Source organism: Pezoporus flaviventris, unplaced genomic scaffold (genome assembly GCF_033815535.1).
Source record: "Pezoporus flaviventris isolate CSIRO_AGI_PZ_B2104156 unplaced genomic scaffold, CSIRO_AGI_Pfla_v1 ptg000023l, whole genome shotgun sequence".
Taxonomy (NCBI): domain Eukaryota; kingdom Metazoa; phylum Chordata; class Aves; order Psittaciformes; family Psittacidae; genus Pezoporus; species Pezoporus flaviventris.
This window is the reverse complement of record NW_026892571.1, coordinates 3,983,205-3,998,054: the sequence shown is the minus strand read 5'-3', so window position 1 is coordinate 3,998,054 and position 14,850 is coordinate 3,983,205. Positions and strand designations below refer to the sequence as shown.

At 43.7% G+C, this 14,850-nt stretch overlaps 1 protein-coding gene across 9 annotated transcripts in view; it reads right to left on the bottom strand.

Annotated features, from left to right (window-relative positions):
* Nucleotides 1–930: 930 nt before the first annotated feature.
* KCNIP1 (potassium voltage-gated channel interacting protein 1) overlaps nt 931–14,850 on the bottom strand; it is a 398,129-nt gene continuing 384,209 nt past the window's right edge. For all 9 annotated transcript variants that reach the window (XM_061456423.1, XM_061456428.1, XM_061456429.1 and 6 more), the window contains 6 exons: nt 10,496–10,565; nt 7,385–7,455; nt 5,293–5,400; nt 4,427–4,531; nt 3,805–3,867; nt 931–1,440 (listed from right to left, as the gene is read on the bottom strand). In XM_061456423.1, coding sequence (XP_061312407.1) covers nt 1,393–1,440; nt 3,805–3,867; nt 4,427–4,531; nt 5,293–5,400; nt 7,385–7,455; nt 10,496–10,565 — 465 coding nt within the window. In that variant the 3' untranslated portion in view covers nt 931–1,392. The remainder of the gene's footprint in view (nt 1,441–3,804; nt 3,868–4,426; nt 4,532–5,292; nt 5,401–7,384; nt 7,456–10,495; nt 10,566–14,850) is intronic.

Below are 14,850 nucleotides of genomic sequence, written 5' to 3'. Positions count from 1 at the left end.
GAAAAGTCGGCTGTTCCCCTCCTTCCCTTGGTTTCTGAGCCATAAATCTGGGTACAGCAGCAGCAGCATGCTGGTGTGTCAGCTTTAAGAGTCTTCTGCAAAGCAGGCTCTGACATGTTCCTCAGCTGTCAAATAATCTACTGGGCAAAATCCAACCACATGATTCTTGCTGTTTACTACTTAGAAAACCCAGCTCCCCAATCCAACGCTTATCTGGCATTAGAAAGTGAAAGGGACCTGTGCAATTCATGCAATTGCCTTGTAGGATAAAAGATTCTTCTACAGAAGATGTTAAACTACCCAACAGGGCATACGGGCCTGGCAGTGGATTCTGAGACTAACAGCAATTACGTTGATCCCAATTAAACTTAGAGAGCACTTGATGTGGAAACACAGCTGAATTATCTGGGCCCCTTCCTGCACTAAGAAAAATAAATCCGTAAAGTAGGCAATGCTATACTGTAACATCCAATGGAAAAATACATTCAAATGATGAACCTAGGAAGTGTGTGCCAAACTACACCAAAAGGACCATAGAACATGACCATGGCGCTGCTGAGATGCACTCTAGAGAATCACTTTTTGTTCCACTGCGTGCTGGACTGCAGAAGGTGGCCGGTACCAGTGCAGGTATTCATCTCCCTGTACCAGCCCTTATAAACTTGCCTGGTCTTGCAAGAACTTCCCATCATTGAACAGAATTTGTTCTGTAGTTTGATATTTATATGTGCAACACATGCTTATTTTTTTCTGGCCCACCCTGATGAAGATGATGATTCTCTGGTTAAATGTGGTCAGAAAAATCTCCATGGAATAGCATGTGGCACCAGTGCATGTGAGAGGAGAAGCAGGATCTCTGCAGAAATGGGGATATTGGCCACATGGGCTCTCTGCTTAATGTCCTAGGTACATACATTGTTCTTTTTTCTCTACAGACTGCCTTGGTAAATTTTACTTTTGTCAAAGCAGATTAATGGCAAGGCATCCATAAAACAATTTGCCCTATGGTAGTACAGACTGAGATTTTCGCTTGCAATAGATTGCTGGGTAAGCTATTGGCATGTGCTATCATAGGTGATCAAGCTTGCTAGATTAAAAGCAGGACTTGTGCCTAGCAAACAACACTGTGGATTACTCATTGAACTTCGAGCAGCAGTTCTCTCTTGTCAGGGTTTATTAAAATATTCACATGCTTCCAAAATGAAACAAAGGTCCACCGGTGTCTCCTGGGGAGAAGAGGTGGGATCGGTTGCATTCAGTTCCCATTTGGTTGGACATGTCATACAAAATCCTCACACACTGAACATGGCTCAACTGTAAAAAGCTTTCACCCGCAGGGAGATCTCTGTTACACAGAAAGTCTGTGACTCCTCCAGCGCTCAGCCGGCAGCCTTACATCACGTTCTCGAAGAGCTGTAAGGACCGCATGATATTGTCATCCTGAAAACAACGAGAACACACTTTTACAAAGGCAGCATGGACAAAAGTGACTTGTAACTTTGCATGACACGGGGGAGCTCTGCAGGTGCAACTGCAGGCAACAGCCTTGCTTTCATAATGCTTTCCATCCTCGATGCGCTGGAATTGATGCAGTGATCAGGTCCTGATTCAGCAAAACAGCTGTTTCTGACACCTTGGTCAGTTTGAAGCACGCAAACACAGGATCTTCTCAGACGCTTGATGAAGAAAAGCAGAACTCGCACTGAGCTTGTGACTGTACTGAGCACTCCAGTGCCCAGCTGCATTTCATGGACCCTGGATTTACAAATATGTACATAGCCAATAGGCTTCAGCAACCCAAACAGAACTGCAGGTTTGAGCTGATCAGCAGGCTGCCTTGCAGGACCACTTCATTCCAGAAATACAACCAGCTCAAACCCCAAATAGAGGGAATCTCAGCTTCTCTGAGGTTCCTAGATCCAAATGACAAAGCTGGGAGACACACAAGGGAAACGTCAGACTGTTTCTTATTAAGCCTCGAAATTGTACTTTGAGAGAATAACCAGACTAATACTCAAAATCATAAATGATGATTCCCCATGCTCCCGAGAATTAAATTATTCCAAAAGTTAAAGTAACTGCTTACCTGTGACGTGAAAATAATTTTCCACATTGAGCAACTTAAGAGCTCTATTGCAGCTCCTTCCTCTTATCTTATTGTGAGGCTGTGTCCATTTATCTCAGCTCTAAGTTTGGTGGGCACTAGTACAAGACATCACCTTGCATGGGGAATCACTCAGCCTTTCTAAAGTAATGCAGGAGTTCACTGCTCATGAGCCATATCCTATGAGATGGCAGAGGTAAGCATTATAGTGCGCTGGGTTTTGGGTTTCATAAAGCAAAACCAGTAGGGCTTGCTCCCACCTACCACGAACCCGCAGGTGACAGCGCATCAGTCTGCAGAGCCCCTAGTGCAGGCGTGTCAACAGGAGCAGCCAGCTCTAGGGCAGAACATCAGTCAAACTCTATCACAGCCAGAAGTAAAGCTGCTTCAGTACTGAGACCACTAAGCACACACACGTACATGCAGGTAAGTTAGGAATGTGAGTAACACACAACACAAATGATCAAATTAAATACAAAGAAAAAAGAAGGCAAACAATCAGGAGGGACCAAGAATGAAGAACATGAAAATAATTACCCTTATATTATGCATCTGCTAACAAGGATTTTGCCTCCTGAAGTCCCTGACTAAGAAGCAATTTGGATGTTGCCAGAGCCAGGCTAAACACAAAAGCAGCAGGAAGCCAGCCTAGCCCTCCACAGTGAGCGTTTGCCCATTGCTCAGGTACAGGAGAGCTGTCTGACTGCAGAGCAGGGAAGATCTTTCCAGGGAAACTAACATACACAGGAGGCTGGTCTGTAATTCCTTGCACCAATGGAAACTTTCCAAAATGCAGAGGCCATCATTGTACTGATTAAATATTGGAGTCATCTCTAAGCAAACATTCACACAGTTAATTACAGTCTAAGACAACAGACGCTTGGCCCATTGCATGTTAATGCAGATGTTTGTCTTTGTGACACTGCTAAAACACACACCTTACGTAAAGAAATAAAGCACTGTGCTGAGGTGCTGGCACAGGGTGCCCAGAGAAGCTGTGGCTGCCCCATCCCTGGCAGTGTTCAAGGCCAGGTTGGACACAGGGGCTTGGAGCAAGCTGCTCCAGTGGAAAGTCTCCCTGCCCGTGGCAGGGGTTGGAGCTGGAGGAGCTTTAAGGTCCCTTCCAACACAAACCAGGCTGGGATTCTATGATACTAGCAAATATTTATTACAGCCAACCCAGTGTATGGAATTTACAAAAGAGTTTATTGCCAAAACAGAAAAATAAATTAAAACTGTTGCTGTGATTACAGCATTTGCTCTGAATGGTTGTCCATGAAAACATCAAGTGGTTTTAGAAGCCAGCGCTGCAATTAGAAGCTTTTGAGAGACCTTCAGCTCTGGGCAGTTCCAGCAACACGGTGTCTGCTAATGTCACCCAGGGGCAGCACACAGAGACAGTATCAGCCTCTTGACAAAACCAGCCCCCCACCCATGGAAGGGAAAAGGAAAAAGACAAGGAAAAGACCTACGGGAGTTTCAGGGTGGTGGGAGCTTTTTCTGCACTTATCTGCTTTTCTACATGACCAGGTGCTGCAGCTCACTCAGGAAAATAAAAGGTTTCACAGAGCACCACCAGAAACTCCATTTTGAAGCTGCTTTTTTTCAGCAAGCAAAGGAAACCTGGGATCCCGAGCAGGATCTTGTAAATGCTGGGGCATGGGCTTGAGCTGTCATTGCAGTTATGATGTTGTCCTTACCTCCTGACACGATTCAATAAACTCATCTAAAGTTACAACACCATCTTTGTTTTTATCCATTTTCTGCAAAATAAAAGAAAATAAATAATTGTTTCCATAGCTAGCACTGCAGTTATAGTACAAAATCTGACTTGATGCAGCCTGGTTAAACCCGAGGCACTTTATGAGCCTAGGTTACGGACTCTGTCATTGATTTAATTTGCCAAACACTAAGGACTTGTTTACTCTGGCAGTTGGAGCACTTTTGAGGTCTCCAACTATTCCTTCATTGACATACACAGCAACCTCTGCCATTACTATGCCATTTATTTACTCACTGCCTCAACAAACAGCACCCATAGTCCTGTCTCACTTTATGGGCAGTTGAGAGAAGTACAGAAGTGCTGCAACACATGCACGGCCTTCAGACATGCTGGATATGACACATCCCAAAGCAAAGGGTTGGGCTAAGAGACACATGAGATGCCTATGGAGCCAGGAAATCAGCAGACACTGTAGTGTCAGGCTGAATGGATGCTAGTGTTTATTTCTGAATATATAGGGGCCTAGGATTGAACTTGGGGCTAACTTTATTGTAGTGCATGGTTCAAACGTTAAGAAAAACACATCAAAAATCAAGTACCTGGAAGAATACTTCTACATGCTGCCTTGGTGCATCTTCCTTGAGCACTGGGTAGGTGTACTTTCCCATCATATCATAAATTGCCTTTACAATATCTGTCATTTCCTGCAGTAGTGTCATGCCAGCAACAACACAAAAGGAAAGATAATAGAAATGATAGCATATTTTTACTTTTTACTGCTCTTTTCTCCACCTTCCTGCTCCTGTTACAAACCAGCACAGAGAATGCCTGTACATGGGCATGAAGACAGACGTATCATCGTATACAAGTTCAGCTATAAAGAAGTGCTTCTTTCTGGCGGTGCCACGACTTGGCCACGGCCTTGCTGGAGGCTCCTGCAAGCATGGGCACACAAGCCCATGACCAGTGGCAGTAACTGCAGACCCTGCAGGTACACACACCAGTCTGACGAGACAGACCAACGTGTGTTTGCAAAATATCTGAGGTTACCGTGCTCAAACCCACGGCCCCACGCAGGGAACAAGCAATACCAGGGGAGAAGATAACACCACGTGACAACACAGGGTTTGGGGGTGGTGTGACTGCATCCAGTTCTTCAACAGTATCTCCTAGGGCAACCATGAAACCTTTGTGCCTCAGTCACCAATAGCTACTGTCACCAGGTAGCCAGAAGTTATATTTTGCTCCTGTCTAAAGCAATCTGTTAAAGCCACTATAATATAGTAAAATGTCTACAAAATCATGCGTTATAAGATCACTGTGCGCTTAACTTGGACATAGATAAATGCTCAAATCCAGTCTGGTTTGCATTTAAACTAGCTGCATGTAAAATTAATTGTTCTCTGCAACAGAAACCAGTTGTTCCTCTTCAGCAGTCACCCTTGGTTGTCAGGAACAGCCTTACCTCCTTGTTTATGTAGCCATCCTTATTTATGTCGTACAGGTTAAATGTCCATCTTAGCTTTTCATGAGCAGTTCCCCGTAACAGAATGGACAATGCCATCACAAAATCCTGTTCGAGGCAGAGAGAGGTGTGAATGTCAAGAATATCTTTTTCTAGGTCACCTTCTTTATATAATGCCAGTCAAAAGACATATTTTCAGATATAGGTTATGGCTTTCAATCTCTTCTAACCCCCTTTCCCCAAAATGTGCCATCTCTGACTGAAATCAGTGGACATATCGCCCAGTAAGATACCCCAAGTACTGTCACACTACTAAATGAGTATGCGGTAACCATTCAAACCAGTAAAGCAAAGTACTCAACTGCAGCCAATGTAAAAGCCAAGCTTATGATATGGGTTAGGCAGCTTAGCAAGGCTGGAAGGGCAGGAAGACAGAATGGGTGCTGCAGCCTTAAGCTCTCCTAGTCCTGAAGAGAGGGTGTTGAAAACAGAAGGGGGGGGGGTAAGAACAGTTCCAGTCCAAGGCAGGTGGACTTAGAGTCTAATGTTGAAGACAGGGGCTGCTCCAGCTCCTCAGACACAGTGTGCTCCATCCACACTGATCATGCCCTAAACACTGCATGGATGTAAGCGTGGCAAAATATGTGTGGGGCTTTTTTAAGGGTAGTGCCCTCTGCTCCAGTGGCCATTTCCCTGCTGCAAGGAGTCATCACTCTGATTGCCGCTGCCTGGTTAAACACAGCTGGACCCTGACTGAGGAAGTAGAAGCCGTTGCTTTCTTACCTCCAGATCTAGGGTGCTGGTGAAGAAAGGAAGAAAACCCATGATTTTTTAACATGCCCATCTTGAGAGAGGTGGAGAGAACCCAAACTCCTCTAACACAGGGAGCCACAGGTTTTGTTCTCTGGCAAAATCTCTCAGACATGACCAGATACAATTCCCACCACTTGACTCAGGCTGGGACACAGCATTTGAATTGTAGTTTCTTGTTTACAGCAAAGTTATTGCTTCCAAGAACTTTGATTTACTGTTCATACTGCATGGCAGCTCAGGCACTGCAAGCAGCATTGCTAGGGGGATTTGTTGGCACAGGCAGAGCTTCAAGCTAACAGAGCTTTACAGTTCCTGATACCTCATTTAATGCACTGGATCTGCCTATGTTCTCTCCATTAGCATGAGGCAGTGCATCACTCAGAAACCTTTGCTCCTTTTTACCAAGGCTCAAATTTGCTGAACAGTACAAAAAGTACAAACATGCTGATGCCTGACAACCACTAAAGAGGCAGGTTTGCCAGGAAGGAAAGCTCAGCAAGCTTTTTAAATACTTATCTAAGCATTTTCCCGTGTCTCAGTCTGTTCAGGTTTCTGGAAGATTCTAACTACTGAGTAGCTGCCATATGCAAAACTCCCACTGCAGCCATCTCTACAGAGACCCACATATACATATGATAACATTCCCATTTCACATTTGACAAATGAACAGAGTTCCCAGTGTTACCTGGAAATGACCAGAGTTCTTGGCCATTTGGCAGCAAAGGCAAGACTGCCTGTGATTGCTGGTTTTATAATCACAGTAAACTCGCTTTCTATGAAATCTATGAAATCTATGAAATCTATGAATCTATGAATCTATGAAATTCATCCTTTACAGGTCTGTGGCTTTGCTGCGCTCCTACAACTGTGTGTGTGAGCTTGAAGTACAGCTGTTTGTAGTCACAGCAACAGGCCTTTTAGTTAAAGGTTTATAGCTTCCATTTGGTACCAAGTATCTGAAAGGCTTGTTCAATATATCAAATAACCTTAAAACAACCCGTATTCCAGGAATATACAAATATGACAGTTCAGACATGCAATGTGTGATGACTGCACAAGATACAAGATGTACTGGCTTTTCTTTGGTATCCAAATTCTCTGTGCAACTCCATTTGCATAGAGTAAAGTGAACCAGAATTTAAAATATCAACTGATTTTAGACTGAAACCTCTCCTGCATAATCCAATGACTCCTACTAGTTTACAATGAAGAATGGATGGAAAAGCTTAAAAATACAAAATGGAGAAAGGGGCATAAAAGGAGTATGCAAAACAATTACCTCAAACTTCACTGAGCCATTTTGTGCAGTGTCAAAAGCATTAAAGAGATAATGTGCATACATGCTAGCATCTGAAAAACACAAAGGGCACTCGTTGGTACAACAGTTCACTGTAACACATTATAAGGGGTCTAAACAACATTCCTTTTGCATAAAAACCAACCTTGTAGCAATGCCAGATATCCTATCAACCAGTAAATGTTAGCATGGACTTCCATAATCCCCATGCCCTACCTTAAGACAGCCTTGAAATGTAAGAGCGTTTATGACAGTAGAAACAATCTGGATTATGGGGCTGGACCTGAAATAATGAGTTAAAAAACCAAACCAAACCATCCAAGAATATCTCTGTGGCAAATGGAGCGGCAGCACTGGTCAGAAGTACAGCAGAAGTATCAAAGAGTGATTCCAGCGTGTGTGCTGCCTTCCTCTGCCTTCCTGCTTTGTGTAGAGAAGATCCCCAGGGACTGTCCAACTTCGGAAGGGTCTAGTTCCACTACCTTGAGTTTGGACCATGAGTAACAAAAAGCAATCTTATCTGAGGTATAGTTTTGTCTTTTTGAATATTAAACTGCTGATTTTAGGGAGTCCTTTCTATTACGAAGAACAGTTTCTATGTCCACGTGAAGGATGGCTGTTAAAGGGGAAAAATCAGTAATGGGAGGCAGAAAAGAATCAAAGAGGTGTGTGAGTGTAAGACCTTCCTTGGCCTGTTCTCTGCTCTGGAGGCAATTCACACTGATCTCCTTAGTATTAGAGCCCAACTACTCAAGATGGAAGCAACTGACATTAAATGCCCTTGACGATTTCATTGCCATTCTAGGTGCCACACATTTTTTGCCTCTTCTATTCTTTGCTTCTAGCACACAGCATTATTCAAGCCTGAGTCTCCCTATTCAGTGTATGGGCATTGAGGTGAAGCCTGGTGCCCTGTGCTAGGTGGGCAGGCAGGCAATATTACTTAGCATGTCCTTATTCTGATCTCTGTGAAATGATCAAGTAGTTTTACATTATTCAAATCCAGGAAAGTGTAACAGTAGGCAGAAAAATCAAATACTTCAGTTACTGTCACCTGTAAGGACAGAATACGCTGCCCTGCAAAGAATACTCTCCTACATTTTTTGGATTCTGAAATAACACCTTCAGAATTAAAACACTTACGGGACAGTCCTAAAAGCTCCCATTAAGCTAAACAGTGACCTAAAAACATTAAACTAGGTGCTTATTTTCAACAGGGTATAATATAATACTAAATTCCTAATATTACTTGATGCCTGGTTAGCAAAAATGAAAACCTGTCAAGGATAGGAGCCCTATGTAACAAATCCATCACAAGCCTGGGAAGAGGCTGCACAACGTTTTTATAACCCAGAGATGCTTTACTCCCTCTGGGATGTACAAGTTTACCAGCACAGAGCCCTACAGAGAGCCACAGTGAAAGGATCTCTGAGGCATCTGAACTCTCACAATTTATGACACTAAAGTTACACAGTTTGGAAACCAAGTGAAAGAAAACAGTTCAAAATACGAAATGGCCTGCTGCCAAACTGACATATTGTTAAGCAGGATTGAACTACCATCATCATTAAGGGAGGGTCAGAGCCCAAGGGAATGGAACACCAGAAAAGGGGTGAGGGTCTGTCAGGCTCAGGAGAGGTGGGAAAAGTTGTCTGTCCATGAAAAGATGAAGTATCTGTGCCTGCCTGTTTTTCACACACAGGAAGGCAGAAGTCAGCCGAGGTGTGTCACAAAGGAGGCAGTACAGTTACTTGGGGCAAACTGAAAACACAAAATATATGTATAAATACATTCAGACCATACTGAAATTTAATGTAAACTTTTCATAGGTGTGCATCTTTGAGGCCATACATTTTGAAGCATAGATATAACATGGTTTGTCTTGAAACGTAGTTGAAAAAACACTTGTTAATGGCTTTCTGAAGGTACACGCACGTGCACACATAGGCTTTTGTAGAAACTTCAGCCATTATTCCACAATGAGTGCATTCTGCAGCTACTATAGAGTGGAATACAGAATCATAGGATCATTGAGACTGGTAAAGTCCTTTAAGATCATCAAGTCCAACCATTAACCCAGCACTCCCAAGCCCACCACTAATCCATGTCCCTCAGTGCTACACTTACACGTCTTTTAAACACCTCCAGGGATGGTGACTGCACCACTGCCCTGTGCAGCCTGTTCAGTGCCTGACAGCCCTTCTGGTAAACGTGTTTTTCCCAATACCCAGTCTAAACCTCCCCTGGTGCAGCTTGAGGCCATTTCCTCTTGTCCTATTGCTTGTTTCTTGGGAGAAGAGACCAATCCCACCTTACTACAACCTCCTGTCAGGCAGTTGCAGAGAGTGATAAGGTCCCCCCTGAGCTTCTTTTTCTCCAGGCAAAACATGTATTTGGAAAAGCCTCAAATACTGAATCTTTTACTGAAAAGCCACTTAAACCCATGCCTCATTTCTTTCAGTTTGAGACCAGCATCCCCACAGAACACATTCAGTTAGAACAACATAGAGATTATTGATGTCTTTCAAAGGTAAGAATATGTTGAGAGGTTTAATACAACACTTTGATATTCCGGTACATTCCATCACCCTGTTCTTAGTCACACAAACACTAAAGTGATCATTTCAGGTAGCTAGAAGTTCACACATCAACTAGGAACTGCTTTAAGAATTTTGGGAAGGTTTTGATTCATTTGCAGGCCAAAAGGAGGGCTGGGATTCTCCTGTGCTAGATACTACATGCACAGCAATCCACAGCACACACAGAGGGGAAGTGATTTAGCTTTCTGCCGTCTAGAAAGTCAGTACAAAACACCCCATCAATCCCGTTTCCATCTGGGACTCGGGGAACAAAGAGCTGACAACTAGGGGCAATCTTTAATGTGGATTTGTCCATTCCTGTGAAATAACTGTTCAACTGCACTAAGTAATTTTATGACCTTGATGTTTGTGCTTCTGTTTAGGATCCTGCAAAGGTGAAGCTCAATCCACATTTCTTACACAGATTACCTGAAGGAGTTTTGCAGCCAGCTGGCAGTAATGAATGTTAAGGCATGCTTCAAGAAACCTGCCAGATGCAAAGTACTCTGCTTACCTCCATGAGGAAAAAACTGTGCATAGATCTGTTTAAATGCCTCTTCATTAACAACCCCACTAGGACATTCCTGTTGGAAAAACAAAAAGAAGAACAAATATCAAGCAAAAAAACCAACCCCAACACTGTAAAGGTTCATTTGCAAAACTCTGCAAGCCCAAAGAGAGCAATTAGACAAACAACACTGCTGTTCTCCCAGGGCTCTGGGCATGCAGGCTGTGCAGCTGGAGACATTAAAATCATTCCGAGTGCAGCTTCATCTCATGCTCTTGTTTCACCATTATTAACATTTCTTAGCAGTATTTTCGGCAGTGTTTAATTGCTGCTTTATAGGACAACCAGGAAAGGCACCTCATGCCTTCCGTCAGGTGAAACTTCCATCATATAATTACAGATAATGTTAGTGCCAGCTAACAGTGCATGGTCTGATACCTCCACCTATATGAATTCATTAATCATAGAATCATAGAATGGTTTGGGTTGGAAAGGACCTCAAGATCGTCCAGTTCCGACCTCACCCTAGATCATGTTGCCCAAGGCTCTGTCCAACCTCAATGATTGTCAGTCGTCAGTGGAAGACTGTATCCAGAAATGTGACACCAGCTCCATGGAGGCTAATGGTATGGACTATACTGGTAAGTCCATATGAAGAAGCATCAGTATTAGGCTGATAAACATTAGACCATTCTTAACCTGTTTATCCACTCAGTCTTCCATAAACTTCTGAGAAGCCAGACTGTGCCCACGCACATTTTGTAACCTGTGGGGTTATTTGGCTTTTAAGTTCTGGCACTGGAATGTAGAGCACTGCATTTCACTTCTGGCTGCTTCAAATGAGGGCAAACTCTTAAGAAAAGGGGGGCAGATTTTCTGTCCTGAACTTCCTGACCTACTAAGTAAGTAGCCCCATGGGGAAGGGAAAAGGGGATTGATGTCCGGAGGGCTCACACTTGCTCTACCTTCAGCCAAGCAAAATCCAGGTTGTTACCTCGTTACCTCTGTTCAGACTGAGACGTTGGGGTAGCACAAATAAGCTTGGGGATGAACACAAATGAGTTTGAGAGAGCACAGTGCTGCTCAGCCCCTATATTACATCTATAATGCCAATGGTAGCATTACAGGTTGTTGAATCTGAGATGAGTAAACTTAGGAAGTCTAAGAAAATCCCTTTGAATTTTTGACATAAAAAGCTGGAGGATGATTCAAGTCTATGACTTATTTATTGATGAGTTCTTTAGATACCTTTTAAGAACAAAAAGGACTTTGATAAGAAATTCTTCAACTATGAAAAGCCTATAAAGGAAAAGCAGCATTTTTCCAGCCTCTGATCTGCCAGTATCACCTGCTGCTGTGCATTCCAACCATGGAAAAGGACAGAACAAACAAGTGAAATCACTTTATACTGTGCACGTCAAGGAAGGAGAGCAAGGAGGGGTACTTCAGGTGACAATGAGGCAGTTCCTTAATCACATACCTGTTTGCTATTGAATTAGGGTGATTAGGTTGGAGTTCCTTGCTCCACTGCAGAAATCCTGTGGTATCCTACCCACTATGTAGGTAAAATCCATCAGTGATTTGAGAAGATTTGAGCTAAATAAAAGATAATTTGTTGCTTGAAAATCCCTGAAATGATCTTTTTCTCTGCATCTGCATGTCCTGACAAGTGCCCTCCCACTGGTTATGTTGAAGTGTTCCAAAGCTGGCACTGTAGCCTTCACCTGGCTGGGGCCATCCCTTCTCCAGCAGCACTGCTCAAGGCCTGTTTCAGAGCAAGGGGATAAAAGGACCAATTGGATTAGCTACAGAGGGGGCTGCAAGGGCTGAGCCTTGTGTTTTCATTTACAGACAAAGCTGACAAAAATTCCTGTTTAGATGAATATCCTCAAAATATGCCACAGCTCCTACTAAAGCAGCCAGTGCCTGTTGTCTTTGTCACGAGAAAAGTGGTTACTGCTCCGTCTGCCTGTGCCACATCTAATGAGCTACGAATCATTAAAAGGAGAAGAATTAATGGAATATAACAGCTAAAATAAAAATGTTCTTCTGAAGTTCACATTTCTTAAAGCTTGTAATTTAATGTAAATGAAATAATCACCTATTTATTTGTGGTAGCTGGTAACCATCAGTCAGACCACCTACCTGGTAACTGGAGTGCTGCTGTTCCACGACTCACACTGGGCCTTTGCACAACTGTAGAGTATTTGACCAAATTGTCATTCTTTTTAAAATGAAGCCTAGCACAGCACTTAACCTTCCTTTCCATCGTAGTGCTACTGGCCCGAGTAGTGCTGCCCCAAGTGAAGATGCAGTTCTTTCTCTATTCTTGATAAATACAACTAATATATTCACTAAGAAGCATCGTTTTGCATGCTTAAGGCTAGTGTACACATGTTTGGGCTCATTCTTTTCTATATACTTTCCACAGTTGTAGAGTCCATTGGGCCTCTTCCACACTATATTAAAGCCTGTGTTTGCCAAGAGCCCCAGTCCAGCACCATCCACCCTGAGGATGAAGCTGAAGCCTGTGAAGGGCAGGTTGGTGCTGCACACGCTGCCCTTGCAGAGGCAGGGTTTTCTGTGGCAGTTTCAGCCATTATGCATCATTGAACTCTCTCAATTTCCACACGATCCTTTTGCTTCTGATGCTCCATCTGGAAGCCAAATGAAACGTTTGCAGCAAGCCTCCAGGAGTGCTGGGCAGAGGCAGCGCGGACATTGATCAGCCTGCTTAGCTCAGTGTAACTGGATTGCTTTCAGACACATATGCCTGTTCCAATTCATTTGCACTTAATTGATCACAATTTTGCTTTTCTAAGAGCCAAATAATGCTCAAGTGGCCTCATTAGTGCTCCAGTACTACTGAATTCAGCTGACTCGCAAGAAATCTGTTAGGAAAGGAGCAGGTAAGCTGAGCGTCAGTTTGAGTTCCACTGATGCTGACAAAGCCTTACTCATTCACGAAAACGTTCTTGGCAGTATGGAAAAGCACAGTGCCTCACCATAACAGTCTGCCTCCAGTGGCAGGGAATTAGATTCAGGCAAACACCTTGCATTGCTATAACCTACGAACTACCTACCTTAAAACAAGAACAGTGTTCCACAGTTTTGGGATTGCTAAGCACGGAACCAACCCCTCATCTTCAACAAACACTGGCACTGGCAGCATGAGTCATGCCTTTGAATCTACCCTCTCGGAACTCTTAACTCTTTTCAAACAGGAAACCACAAAGGAGCTGAATCCACGTTAAAAATAGAACCCCCCAGCACAAAACAACCCAAAAAGGAAATCAAAGAGAAGGTCACTTGCTGTTCTTTCTCCTGCTGGAATCAGAAATGAGCTTCATCAATTGCTTCCAAAGATGAGCAACGTGCACAAGCAGGGATCAGCAGCAAAACTGAAATGGGGCTGAACATAACCTGCTCACCTGGCTGCTCTCACCAGAACAAAGAGGAGCACCCAGGGGACTGATCTCCTCCCTCTTGTTCCATAACTGTTCCCTAAACTTTACTCCTGTGGGAAGCAGAAACTTCCTTCTCCTGCCAGCCTATGCCTGGTCATGTCCATTTTGTTCCTGTGCCAATACTGCCTTTTAGCTCAAACGGTGCTCTCTCCTGATGTATTTATAGACAGCAGGTAACACATTCTATTTTGTTGAGCTAAACCAAGGCAAGATCCACCAAAGGTTGTGCTGGGTTTTGCTGTCTCTGTTGCTTTGCTTGTGCAGAACCACAGCCAAAGAAATGAGTCCAAACACCTTAACCTGGCTCCAGTATGACAGCAGCTATCTGCAAGGTGCGAAACAGACTATTGCACAAATTGCACCCTGGGGGCAGAGATAACTGCAAAGATAAACAGGAACTTTTGGTCCTGGTATCAAGAGATGTTGGAGGACATCTCACAACGTTCCCTTTCACAACTGGAAAAGAAAGCTGATAGCAAAGAGAGAGGGAACACTTCCCTCTTGTCCAGGCAGCAAGCACACCAGCTTGAAGTGGGAAAGGATTTGTATTCAGTGGAAGTCACCATCAATATGGTGCAGAAACACCAGATCTGACCAGTGACACACTGGGAAGAGACTGGGAAGATTTTGAGGGCATAGGGAAACAGATTTGAGAGATGAAGTAAGAACAGGAATTAAAGCACTGAGAATTAGTGCCTAGAGGGTGCCCCAGGCTGTGCTGAACTGCCTTTGGTCAAACACCATCAAATCTATGTTCATGAGCATCAAACCTTCAACTCCTGTGACTGCAGCAGGGCTGAGCAGGGCCACATTCTCCCCTGTGCCTGTAAATGGCTCTGGGATTATCCAGGTGTTGCCTCATGATTAAACAGGACCTGTGCAGTCACCATGAGC